The sequence below is a fragment of the Chelonoidis abingdonii genome, chromosome 3, assembly GCF_003597395.2.
Source record: "Chelonoidis abingdonii isolate Lonesome George chromosome 3, CheloAbing_2.0, whole genome shotgun sequence".
Lineage (NCBI taxonomy): Eukaryota > Metazoa > Chordata > Testudines > Testudinidae > Chelonoidis > Chelonoidis abingdonii.
Genome location: NC_133771.1, coordinates 124,343,178 through 124,357,071, shown reverse-complemented (window position 1 = coordinate 124,357,071; position 13,894 = coordinate 124,343,178). Strand labels below are relative to the sequence as shown.

The 13,894-nt window shown below is 42.0% G+C and overlaps 1 protein-coding gene across 1 annotated transcript in view; it reads right to left on the bottom strand.

Moving 5' to 3' along the window:
• Nucleotides 1-13,894, bottom strand: part of SNX9 (sorting nexin 9) — a 101,821-nt gene that overhangs the window by 39,103 nt on the left and 48,824 nt on the right. Inside the window, exons 5-7 of the mRNA XM_032778349.2 lie at nucleotides 8,274-8,448; nucleotides 5,526-5,679; nucleotides 956-1,040 (exon numbers count right to left, since the gene is read on the bottom strand). Of these exons, the coding sequence (XP_032634240.1) occupies nucleotides 956-1,040; nucleotides 5,526-5,679; nucleotides 8,274-8,448 (414 nt within the window). The remainder of the gene's footprint in view (nucleotides 1-955; nucleotides 1,041-5,525; nucleotides 5,680-8,273; nucleotides 8,449-13,894) is intronic.

The following is a 13,894-nucleotide window of genomic DNA, read 5'->3' as shown; positions in this document are numbered from 1 at the left end:
AAGCAGCAGGCCGCAACTTTATTAAACTTAACGTGGGCTGGGGCACTATCTGCTTTGTTACTCATTCTCACATACCAGGGTAGACTCTCCTCAGCCTACCACCAACACTCAGCTCACTCAGAGTCTTACCACCACCCCTCACATTGGTAGGGGGACAGAGGATATTAAACGAGGGAGGACCTCAGCCCACAATGTTTCCCCCTATCCCATCTGTACAAGGCCCATCAGCCAAATCCCAGGCCTTTTGCTTCTGGGAACTGTTCCTTTTATTTAGCTTTTTAACTGCACTGGAATTAGGTGTAAATTGCAGCAAACTAACATGCCTACCAAGTACTACCACAAATTAACAAATCTTATTTCTAATTAATCTAGTTGTCCCTCCATGATGTTGCGAGGAAGGCAAAAAACTCCTGAGGCATATACCATTTTAGTCCATCAGACCCGCAGCATCCTCAAAACACATCTCCAAAGCTATCAGTAAGGGGTCAGGGGATGGGCTGCATGAACAGAGCAAGAAGAGGATCCACATGGCCCAGGCTAACGTTTAAATTAATGAAAGGAGAGGGCAAAGAACCAATCAGCACCCTTCCTCTCTTCAGATGGCCAATGAATGGCTAGATACTCTGGAGGGGAAGGGATCACCTCTGCAACCTACCAGTGGGTGCTCCATTTAGCTGGGGCTGTCCCAATCACCAATGGCCCCCATCAAGTTTCACACCTGTTGAGGCAGGTGGATGCACTGGAGATCGACATTTGGCAGGATCAGGCCCTAATGGCAGTGTCTCTCCAAATATATATATATATATATATATATACACACACACACACACACACACACACACAGCACATGAGGCATCAGGTTACCAAACTAAGCTTTTACTTACACACTGGTATTGGTCCCCCCCAGTAGTTCCTCTTTTAGCCTCAACATGTCTTAAAAAAAAAAACAACTTACAATTATGGGAATTTTCTCTTTGGGTTTTACTAGCTGCTTTGCCAACAGATACTGTTCCATTCCAGGTTTTGCAAATCCAGGGAATCTAATCAAAGAAATAAAGCGACTGAATTTCTTTTTCATAATCCCTTCTTTGACAGGTTCACAATTTCCTGCCATGTTTTTAAAAACTCATTATTCCAGATGGGCTAAGGAGAGCTGATAGCCTAATTACACTAAATGAAATTTGTGCTAATCACAGATTGCTTTGATGGCTAATTATTCACTGGAAAAAAAAAAACCCAGTTAAGCTTCAGCTATTGAGTAATCATCATCTTTATTCATGAAAGTACAGGATACTAAGCTTGTTTCTGATTGGCTGAACTGCACAATAGGTCTGGTACTCAAAGCCAATCAGAAAAAGTATGACAGTGGAATAGTTAGCAGCAACTGCCATTCTATTACATCATCACTCAACAGCTAAAATGATCTGAATTCACATCAGTTTCATCTGAGAAACTGCAATAACGGATTTACTATGAACTACAATGTTATAATTTTATCTAGTAGTTCTGGACATAAGTGTGATGCTCACATGTTTTATCCACTAACCAGAATTAATAAGTGAAGTTATTGGGCCCGCAAATCAAAGTTTACATTACAAAAACCAACCAGAGGAGTCCAATTTCCTCAGTCTTTTCAATGAAATGACTGGACCAAAAGAGTTGGCTCCTTAAAGTGCTGCCAAGCAGCTGCTGTTTGCATGGAGCAACAACACGGGTGAAGTGTGACTTAAATTCACAAATTAGTTTACAATGCCCCTAAAATAGGGGGCTTTGTTGGTGGTGATGATGGATTTTGAAATAAGTTTTAGTATACAAACAGTAAGATCTGTATTAACAGAAATAACATCATTGTAAAAGAACACTGTCACAGGGCAGGATCAAAGTGCCTCCTGCTTTGAAAAGCATTGCGTCTGCATTACTTAGTCATTAGTTTCCCATAAATGCACGGCTTGTACTACTAACTACAAAACAGGGGCCATTATTCTGCGCCCGTTTTCTATTCCACTGACATGCAATTATAACTACTTCTCAAAGCCAGCGATAGACGCTTATCCATTTATACCTATTTATTATTCCAGGGGTAATATTCTATTTGATCCTAGATGAGATTTCATCCTGTTCTAAAATGTGGACTAACTTTAAATTGGAAAAGTAAATAAAATTAGACTTCTTGTAATAATAGGCCTGATTCTCGAACACATTCATGCAAGTATTCATTCATTAAAGTCAGTGAAACTACTTGCTTGAGCAAGGATTATTCACACAAAGAAGGGTTGTAGATTCGAGCTCAGTATTTTCAAAAGGTAGAAATCCAAAGAATCAAAACAGTTACTCAACATAAACTATCCCTCTTGCAGTACAGTGACAACGGCCCCAATCCTACCATTGTTTATACATATGCATAGCTTCATGCATGTGAGCAGGCTCAATGAAGTAATGAGACTTCTCATATGAGGAATGTTAATTTTGTATTTGCCAGATTGGGACCTTTGTCATTGATTGCTGAAGTCTTGTCCTCAATCTGATTTACTTTAAAATAACCATTTTGGTTATAGCTATAAGGAATAATGGATAAATATGATAAAGAAATACATGACCAAATCTAAGTCCAAAAAGAATGAAGTGATAAGGAACTGTGCCTGAAAGCCAGACGCTGTACTTACATTACTTACAAAACAAAACACCTTAAAAAAACCCCTTTCTGTCTAACTTATTATCTATTATGAACACGTAAAGAAAAGAGCTAGCAAGAGAAAATAAATCTGTTCTTTAAGAGTATTGTTTTTCTGTTAGAGGGTTATGCTTCCATTTGGTCAAACGGTCTTATAAAGTTCAGGTTATTGGCCTATAAGTTAAAAGAAGCTAGTCTTATTTAGATTCAAAACCAAACTAAAAAAAGGAGAGTATCCCAAATGTGCAGTAATCATTGCTAAAGTGCATGACTTTCAAATATGCATGATAGCATAGACACAAACAAAGACATGGAAATTATGATAGGTAACTTTGTATTAAAAAAGACCTTTCAAAGGGATGAGAACACTAAAATACTACTATTAATTTACATTTAAAAATATTTACTTTTTTTTGTTTATTACATTATGAAAGATCTTTGGAGAGCTTAAAAACAAATCAGGCTTCAGACTAATTAAAGTACTGATTGCACAGCAATGCAGCAGAAATGCACAAGTTTGGACTGGCGAGCCTTTTTCCATGCACATCAATGGGTGTTAAAAAGCTGTTAAGTAATAATAAGTTTGAATATTTTCCTACATTTTTAAAATTTAATTTTTCTTCCTTGAGGATCAGGAGATGGAGACATTTTTTTTATTAAAAAACACACAAAAAAAGCACTCACGCCTTTGCAGTACACAAAAGAGTTATAAGAGCTTTGTTGTTGCTGCTATCCCTAAGGAAACTGACTTCAGGATGCTGAGAACAAAATAAAATATTTTAAACTAATAAGTTAAAAAAAAATCTCTTGTGACACAGAGAACAGGTTAAAGCATAATGCAACATCCATTTCTACATTGACAGGAGTGACAACTGAAAGCGGAGTGGCCACAATCAGGGACGGCTCCAGCCCCCAGCACGCCAAGTGCGTACTGGGGGCGGCAAGCCCCGGGGGGGGGGGGGCACTCTGCCGCCGTCGCAAGGGCAGCAGGCAGGCTGCCCTCAGCGGCTTGCCTGCAGAGGGTCCGCTGGTCCTGCGGGATGTCCGCTGAAGCCATGAGACCAGTGGACCCTCTGCAGGCAAGCCGCAGAAGGCAGCCTGCCTCCCGTGCTTGGGACGGCAGAATTCCTAGAGCCGCCACTGGCCACAATTCTGCAAGAGTCTTTTTTACACACAAATCATGCTGACCGTAGGGTGACTAGATAGCAAGTGTGAAAAACTGGGATGGGGTGGGGTGGGGGGTAATAGGTGCCTATATAAGAAAAAGCCCTGAATATCGGGAATGTCCCTATAAAAGTTGGGACATCTGGTCACCCTAGGCCCAGGAACCAATAGGGGTTCTAACTCTTGGCTTACATTACAGTGTAGATACATCCTTGTACTTTAAAACCTGCAATGTGTTAATATCTTTCAAAAAAGTTTTAAAATTAAGATATTTAAAGACTGTTTAAAAAACTGAGACCTTACACTAGATTTTCTTTTTCCTCCCACATTTAAACCACAAACGCCATGGCACATCTGAAAGGGGTTATTAAATTATGACAAGATGCCAGGCCAAATTCTGCTCCCAGTTATACCAGTATCAATTTGGCATATCTCCACTGGAGTCAATAGAGTTGCACCAATTACAGACCTATTCCAGTGACTCCACTGGAGTTACATCAGTGCCAATTTGGCATAACTGGGAAGAACATTTGGCTCTTTCTATTGAACGTGCAGGGCTGAACCCCAATAGTTCCTTTTAAGCATGGATGGGGAGGGGAAGAGACCTTTCAAAAGAAGGCGGGGGGAAGGGAATTCTGTGCTCTTGAAAACAAGTTCAGAGAGTTGTACAGTGAAATTGATAGTACTTGATTTCACATCTTAAAGAGAAAAAACAAATAGCAAGGGGATCGAAGGCTCAGAAGATTATGGGGTAATACAGCCTTTCAGCTCTAGGTTGTTAAAGCTGGCCCCTATATCAGCAACAACTAAAGGCAGTTCAGCAAACAGTGTAAAATGAGTTTCTAGTTTCACTCTGGTTCCTAACGAACCAGTATTGCAATATCGCCACAACTGGAACACTTGCTGAGTTGGCACTTGCCACAGCAGTACCAAAGACTGAACTACTTCCATCTCTGGAAGTAGTCTTTTCAGGTCAGAATTGGAGTACAAGACGACAACACTCTGGAGCACCATGCACAGTCAATCTTGTTCCGTGGATAAGGAGACCTCACCTGCCAAGATCACTAAATGCACAACTAAATGCCACTAAATTAAAAGACTTAGGGTATGTCTACATTACAAGCGCTATACTGGCACTGCTGCGACACTGCAGCATTTGTAGTGCAGACACTTGCTACAGTTATACCAGGGATATTTCCATCACTGTGGTAAATTCACCCCCTCAAGAGCTTGGTTGATAGAATTCTTCTGTCAACCTAGCTGTGTCTATACCAGCACTTAGGGTAACTTAACTATGTCCCTCAGGGGTCAGGCCCCTGAACGACAGAGTTAGGTCAACCAAAGTTTTAGAGGTAGACCAGGCTTTAAGTTTAGAAAGGCAATATGTACCCTGGAAACTCATGTGTCAATTGGCTACAAACAACACACCAGAGACACATGCCTACGTCACGTGTTTCAGGTAGCCTCTATCTTTCTCTCCATGCTCCTGCAGTGAAATGATAATGCTGAATTTGTGACATCTGACATCTACCATCTACATTGCACATTTAAGTGGAAGGACGAAGTGAATCGTGTGTGTGGGGGGGGAAATTCCTGTTCAAATAAACTTTTACAATCTTAACTCTGCCCCAATATTTAATTTCTTCTAATCTCTAATGCATATTGTTTTTCCCAGTTTGCTGATCATTACTTGTTAAGTGGCAATTTCATGGCAGCTGCACGAGAATTTCCACGCTGTGGGCCCCCGGCCTCAGAAGACTCACTCTCCTTATAGCCAAGGTAAGATGGTGCCGCTGATTTTGGATCATCCCAGTCATCATCCCAATCGTCGTCATCAGCAGCCGCTAAAGGAGGAGGAGAAGGGTAGAAAAAATAAAAGAAGGTATTACTACTTACTGAGCCAAAGAATGCTCTTCTCCTCTGCCCCCCAATATTCGAAAGAAAAAATTGAGAACTAATTCAGCCCAGTGTTTTTAGGCTCCTCATTTAAAATGTATTCCAAAAAAACCCTAGACATCCAAATAAAACAGTACAAATCTATTAAATAGATTGCCTTAATGAACCAATATTTTCTTTAATTGAGCACTTAATTAATTGACACTTTCCCAGATAATATGTCCCAAATATAAATCATTCTTCACCTAGACTTCCAGGGTTAAAAAAACTACAAAGTTCTTTGAAATACTGGCTGCAATGCTTAAAAATAGAGGGGTTGTATTACTGGCCATGCCTTGGCAGAAACACGAACACAGATTTAAAGTTGTATATTGCCCACAAAGTTCCAGCTATGTGAACTGAACAACATGTCTAGGATTCTGTTCTTAACGCTCACGGCTCTTGCCTGCTAATTTTTCATGCAGTTCTGAAAGGGAGGACTGATGTAGATCATTGCCATTTTATAGGAAGTATTTTAGTAGTCCACCACTTTTCTCCATAGAATTAGAATCATAGGACTGGAAGGGACCTTGGTAAGTCATCTTGGCCAGTACCCTGCACTAAGGCATGACTAAGTATTATCTAGACCATACCTGACAGGTGTTTGTTTAACCTGCTCTTTAAAACCTCCAGTTACAGAGATTCCACAACCTCCCTTGACAATTTGTTCCAGTGTTTAACTGCCTTACAGTTAAGAAGTTCTTTCTAATGTCTAACCTAAATCTCCTTTGCTGCAATTGTCCTATCCTAAGTTGACAAAGAACAACTTATCACCCTCCTCTTTTTAACAACCTTTTACATACTTGGACTTATCACATCCCCCCCCCCTCGGTCTTCTCTTCTCCAGACTACACAAACCCATTTTTTCCAATCTTTCCTTGTAGGTCATGCTTTCTAGACCTTTACTCGTTTTTGTTGCTCTCCTCTAGAGATTCTCCAGTTTGTCCACATCATTCCAAAAGCATGGCACTCACAACTGGACACAGTACTCCAGTCGAGACCTTAGGATTGAGTAGAATGGAAGATTTACTTCTTGTGTCTTGTTTACAACACTCCTGCTAATACATCCCAGAATGATGTTCACTTTTTTTGCAACAGTATTATATTGACTCCTCATATTTAGTTTGTGACCCACTATAACCCCAGATCTTTTTCTCCAGTCCTCCTTCCTAGACAGTCATTTCATGTGATACTGATTATTCCTTCTTATGTGTAGTACTGTGCTTTCGTCCTTACTGAATTTCAATCTATTTATTTCAGACCATTTCTCCAGTTCATCCTGATCATTTTGAATGTTAATCCTATCCTCTAAAGCACCTGCAACCCTCCCAACTTGGTATCGGCCACAAACTTTAAGTGTACTATCCGTGCCATTATCCAAATAATTTATGAAGATATTGAACAGAACTAAACTCAGGACAGATCCCTGGGGAGATCCTCCTCCCCCATATGCCCTTCCAGCTGGACTATGAACCATTGACAACTACTCTCCGAGTACAGTTTTCCAACCAGTTGTGCACCCACCTTCTAGAATGTTCCTCTAGGTTACATTTACTAATTTGCTTATGAGGTGCTCATGTGAGACAGTATCAAAAGCCTTACTACGGTCAAGCTAAGTCGTATCTACTGCTTTCCCCCATCCACAAGGCTTTTTACCCTGTCAAAGAAGGATATTAGGATGGTTTGACATGATTTGTTCTGGACAAATCCATGTAGATTTATCACCTTATCGTCTTCTAAGTGGTTACAAATGGATTGTTTTATTTGCTCTATTATCTTTCCAGGTACTGAAATTAAGATGACTGGTCTATAATTCCCTGTATTGTCCTTATTCCCATTTTTATAGATAGGTACTATATTTGCCCTTTTTCCAGTCTTCTGGGATCTCTCCAGTCCTCCGTGAGTTCTCAATATAATCACTAATGGCTCAGAAATCTTTTCAGACAGTTCCTTAAGTATTCTAGGATGTATTTCATCAAACTCTGTCACCTTAAAGACACTCAACTAACTTGTTCTTTCCCTATTTTAGCCTCAGATCCTATTTCATTTACACTGATCTTCAATAGGTTAGTGAGTATCAGAGGGGTAGCCGTGTTAGTCTGTATCCACAAAAACAACAAGGAGTCTGGTGGCACAATAAAGACTAACATGTTTATTTCGGCATAAGCTTTTGTGAGTAAAAAAACCCACTTCAGATGCATGGAGTGAAAAATTTTCATTCCACGTAACTGCTATGTTACGTTATGTTATGTTAGTGGTCCCATCACTGCTAACTTTTCTGGTGGAAACAGAAACAAAAATGGTATTTAACGCTTTGGCCATTGCAACCTCATCATTGAGTAATGTGCCTACCCTGTCCTACCATGTGAATGTTTGCTAGGTTTTTAAACTTTTCATAATATAGAAAAGGGACACTACTGTACAGTGATCCTCATTTATACCAGCATTCTGGTCCAGATTATTTAGAGACTGAACAAATCATTCATGGGAACATTTAGCTGACCTGGACCTTGGTAGGCCTGAGGGTGCCCAAATTGTGCTGCTCCCTCCCAGTTGTTCGAAGTGGTGTTTTTCTGCCCCACTGCACTTTCAGGTTTGGTTGCCCAGGCATCACCAGAATTTGCATTGTCCGCATTTCCAGATTTCCAATTTGACCAGGGGTCATGGGCACTGTTGACCTACAACATATAAATAAAGAAAAAGAGTGAAAAAAAATGCTGAAAAAACACAAGAGGAAATGTATCCTAAATGTTCACCATCACTGGAGAGTGCAAAATCCCCTAAATTAAGAGAGACAAGTTTTCTGTGTTCAGCACTTGACAATGACTTCATAACCAAGGCAAATCTCAGATGCTCATATACTACAGGTATGAGGACTACATAAATATCTAGATGGATTTGATTAACTTTCCACTGATGGTAACATTGGGACATCACTGAAAACAGTATTGCCTTAACTACTCAAAGTGAAGTCAAATTATTGGTTCCAACAATTTTCTAAAGCACTCTTATCCACCAGAGTTATCTCCAGTTACCCTGAAAGTATGTGCAGATCAAAGAAAATTCCAATATTTGACATTTTGATGTGAGATTTTATTCTGTCAACTCCTGTATGGGTGTTTGGTTTAGTGAAATAAAGGTAGCAATGATCAAATATTTAAAAGATGAACAACATAAATTTTCCTCTGTGTTTTGTACTTTGAAAAAATAGGTAAATGTAGCGAGGGACCCCCCTCCCCCACACTCCTGAGGGGAATAGGCCAGAGAAGGTGCGGCCCCGGGCGGAGGCCCTGCCGCCTGTCCCCACCCCCTGGAAGTCAAGGGGCGGGACAGGAAGTACAAAAGCCCAGCCCCAGCCCTCAGTTAGGGGGATGCTGCCAGAGAAGGCAGACGCTGGGGCCCGAGCTCCTGCTGGGCCCGGCTTACCCTGCGCCCGGTATCCGGAGGGGTACTGGCCTGACCTCCCCTGGGGCCAGTACCCAGAGAAGCCGGCTGAGCTGTCCGACGCTCGGCCTGTGGAGGGGTGGACTGGACCGCCCGACCCCCGGTACCCTGAGGAGTGGACTGGACCTCCCGCCGCCGAGCCTGCTGAGGAACCCATGGTTTGGGACCCCCCGGACGACAGTGGCGAAGGGCAGGTACCCAGTGAGGGGGAGGTTGGAAGTGGCCCGGGGGCAGCCGACTCCTGTCCGGCTGCAGACTCACCTGAGCCCATGTCAGTGTGTTTCGGTCAGGATTCCCCACTGACCGCCAGCGGCGTTGGCCGCTGCTAGGGCCCCGGGCTGGAACGCAGTGGAGTGGGAGGGCCTGTGTTCCCCCTGCCACCCCTTTAAGGGTGGCAGACTCCCCCTCCCTTTGCCTGAGGAGACCATCTACAGTGGTTACCTTATCGCTCAGCCCTGCTGCAAGGCCTGAGCCTAACTGTGTGTGTTGCCCCGCCCTGTCCAAGGGCCTGGGCTGGTATAGACTCCTGGCTTCGTGCCCAGCCCGACTGACAGGGCCGGAGCCTCCTACTAACTGGTGTCGGTTCCCTCAGCACCCCAGCAAAGGACGGGCCCCAGGCCGACGGAGTGCGGTGAGCCGGTGCGGCTCCCCTTCCCCCCCCCTTTTTGAAGGGTTGAGCCCCGGTCCCGCCCTACTACAGTAAATGATTACTTGTGTGCAAAGAAGAGCACTCTACCAGAGACATTACATGTAAAGAGCAAAAAACAACCTGACAGTCATTTTTATTTTCTGACAAAGAAAAAGACAATTCAGAATTAGAGTGGAAATACTTGCATTTTGCATAGACTCTGCAAAGCAGTGAATGCAACACTTCTGTCACACAGTAGCATCCCAACTGGACAATACCTAGCAATGAATACTATAATACTGACTACCTAACAGCATTTGCTAGAGTAGAAATCTTACAGCATTCATTAAGCTCTCCATTACAAAACACTGTCAACTTCTTCCTGGCCACCATCTCCCTTGCAGAGTTTTTCACATGATCATAAATTTATATTTAAAAACACACAAACTTTTCTCTCTCCCCTCAACCCCTCCCTCCACCCCTCCCTCCACCTTTTTTCCCAGCTGAAGTCTTCCATGGTTGGTCACAGCTTAAAAGCACGCAGCTTCTTCTGCAAAGTCTGAGCAAAATCTGATTTACTGTTTGAGTTCTGAGAGATTGAAATATTTTATCTCAAGCATGGAAAGAATACAGAAAATTTTTTTTTGCACAAATATGCATCAAAACAGCTGAACTTTAGACGTTGAAACTATTCAGACATCTAGTTCCGAGAATTTATGTATAGGCTAGTTTGGATAGGGATTCTGGAAAGATTTTTAAAACTTGTATGAGGCTGTCATTCATCACAACTTTACTAGTTAGCCTGCTACATTTTCATTTGAGATTTCAAACTATGGCTCCAATAGCTGCATGGGGGGGGGGGGGGGTAAGTAACGGAAAATGACTGATGGTATAACATGGGAAATATATCCTCCCCCCTCTTTTTTTTGGCAGTTTTAAGTATGTTCACCCATGACTAGTTCATGGATACATGCTTATCTGGGTCTTTGATAGGGGAAAAAAGGTTTGTATAGTTACAGCTGAACAGAAAATTTATAGAAAAGTAATTTTTAAGAAGTTTTAATCCTCAAATCTCATGCACTGAGAAAATTCAGCCTGCAGCCATAGAATCCTTTTAGGCTGATCAATGTTACTGGATGCCAAAATAGCCATGTTAATAAAACTGCTCACTTTCAAGATTGCACCCCATCCTATCCAACACAGAGCTGGCGATGGTGGTGATCCACACATTCATGACATGACAACTCCATTAGCTGCAACTCATACATATGAACAAAACCACACACCCTAAAGCTCCAGCTGGCAAAAAAACACAGTAGCCAGTCTACTAGCAGCACAGATGGCTGTGAACACCTCAACCCAGCGCTCTGAGCTCTGCCCTGGCTCTATCGATTAATGCACACAATCAGGTTAAAGGGCTCTGCTTTGATACTCAAACCCTCCATGAAAACTGTGAATAGTTATAGTACCTAGGATGTCACCTCTTCCCCTCAATCAGCACCTCCCAGAACAGCTAACGTCCACCAGAACAAAGAACTAGTCCATCAACATAGGGAGGCTTACAAGTGTAGGAGACTGAAAGGAACTGGACCTAGCCTGTGGAACTCATTCCCACAAAAGCCAAGGATGATCATGGACCTCACCACTTTCAGGACTGAATGTAGAACTCAGTTATTGGCTTTAGCTTTCCCTAAAAATCTCTTCATACACAAACCCCATCTACACTAGGGAACCATTGCAATACTTGGGAGGTGCTCAGAACCTATGAGGATAGGGGCCATGTAAGTACCTACTTTACAGAGAGAGGCACACACATTTAAATAGGCTGCATGCTAACGAAATTTCTGCAAATGTTGGATGGTAAAACCAGACCTCAAATCAGTAGGGATCACTTTGCATATAAGGTAACCAGCTAAGAATCTATCCAGGGAAAAAAATGTGCCTCTGAGGACTGGATACTTGTGATAGAAGGCCTTTGAGCCAGAAAAAGTGCCATCTATTTGGCTCCGTACCAGGTCAGCATCATGCAGAGAGCTGGATCTGGTGCTCTTCTGAGCATATAAGCTTTTTCTGGCCAATGAGGACTTCCAAACCCACAGAAACAACTGATCTCATAAGAATTGTCTCAGGGGATACTGCTAGGTTACTGGGCTTTCCTATTCCTATGTGGCCTGGATTTGACACATTGTTGCTCTCATTCAAACTAAGGGAAATCATCTGTAATTTGTGGAATCTGAATTTGTTCTTGCATCTTTGGTCATTTGGTACATACATAGGCAGGGGCAGGCACAGGCACAATGGACCATCTGAGATGCTGACTATACTATACTGGGACCAATAATTTGAGAAAAACAGTCACCAACAGAGTTATGTATGCAGCACCTAGAAAAGAACTGCTTGCATAATACACATTTGCTTGTACACTGCTCAGCTGATTGACAGAGATCAGCTCAGTAGCAGGAAGATTGACAGAACAGAGTTATATTGAGTGGCCTGCCAAAAAGGATGAGGGTCAGGAGAGATCATCTCCACATTGTCAAAGACAAGATCAGGTAGATCCAAAAAGTGAAACACTCAGAGGGATAGAAAAAGCCGAGTTACCTCCTGTGAGAGAATGGAACTGACTACTGAGATTCTGAGTCCTTGTCCCAGGCTACAGTTTCCCTCCTGAGAGCTTCCTTCCTTCCTTTATTTATTTGATGGAAAGAGTCTTCTAGGAAGAAAGACAGAAGTGGCAGAGTATGCTTGCTTCCAGTATGAGCAGGAAAATGACTGATAGGATGGGAACTGAGATAGTCCAGTGCAGGACAGAACACCTTCTGTTGTACTCCCACTTCCTTGTCCGTGGAGTTATATGGATTTATGTAATGGTGAAGATGAAAAGAAAAACTGGGGGGGAGGGGAAGGGGTCAAGTATTTTTACATAGTAATAGGATTGGGGGGTGGGGGTTGTTTTGGTTTTTTACCTGTCTTGTAGGATGAGTTGAAGGAGGTGACTGGCTAAGGTTTTCCAGATTACCAGTCTGAGCAACAGGTGCCAAAGAGTCCACCTTAAAACAAGAAGTGCTCAGTGAACAAGAAAAACAAAAAGCAGGAGGGAAAAAGAGACTGCATAGCAGTTTTTAAAACAATGCAGCAAACTCATTTCTGCAGTAAGGCAGATCAGTGCAACTCATGCATGCCACAAACCTCACAGCTTCACAAACGTGCATGGCATGCAAGGCAAAAAACACTTTTATACAAGACTAGTGTGACTGTCACTGGTGCCAGTTTCTAAGCATTCTTTATATACCTGGCAAAGTTCCAGATCACAATGGCATATTACACAAAAAGATAAAAAGGCAAGGGTAAAACCCCACAACAAATGCACGCAATCAACATAAGCTGATGAATATTCATTGTTTTAGGAAGAAGTCCAGTTAAGTTTACAGTCTTAAAACTGTTTTGTATTTGTTCCATTCTAACGTATATGACAACGACTCTATGAATGGAGCATAGGAGTTGTGTAACCATTTTGTAAAGGAGAATTGAAAGATACCACTTTAAACATTGCTAAGCCACAATGAAAGATCTGGTGACAGTCCAAAGAACTCACGCCTATCTCACACTGTGCTGAGAACTGTCACTTTGCTTTCTAGAACTTCAATGTACTGTATATGCCAAAGTATAATTGGTGGTTCTGCTCGCAGAGCTCATATATACCAGCCTGGACCAAGTTACAGAGAACTCTGAGAAAAGAGCATCTTTTGTATGCCAGAGTGGAATCATTCACTTTCTGAAGAAATATTTCATGAATTTCTATTTATTTAGTTGCGTGACCATGTAATAAAACTCACTAAATGAATATGTGAAGGAGGCAAAGTTAAGGTTCTCTTTGGAATTTTCTGATTTTTGAACTACCATTTCAACCCTTAATGCTACACATATATACATACATATATATAAAAATTAAAAATTCCCCTCTCACCCCTATGGGTGGTATGTGTCTTCCTCAACCTCGGGTCCTCTACCAGAGGCCTGGGAGTTTGAGGGTTCTGCGCAGTATCTTAGCT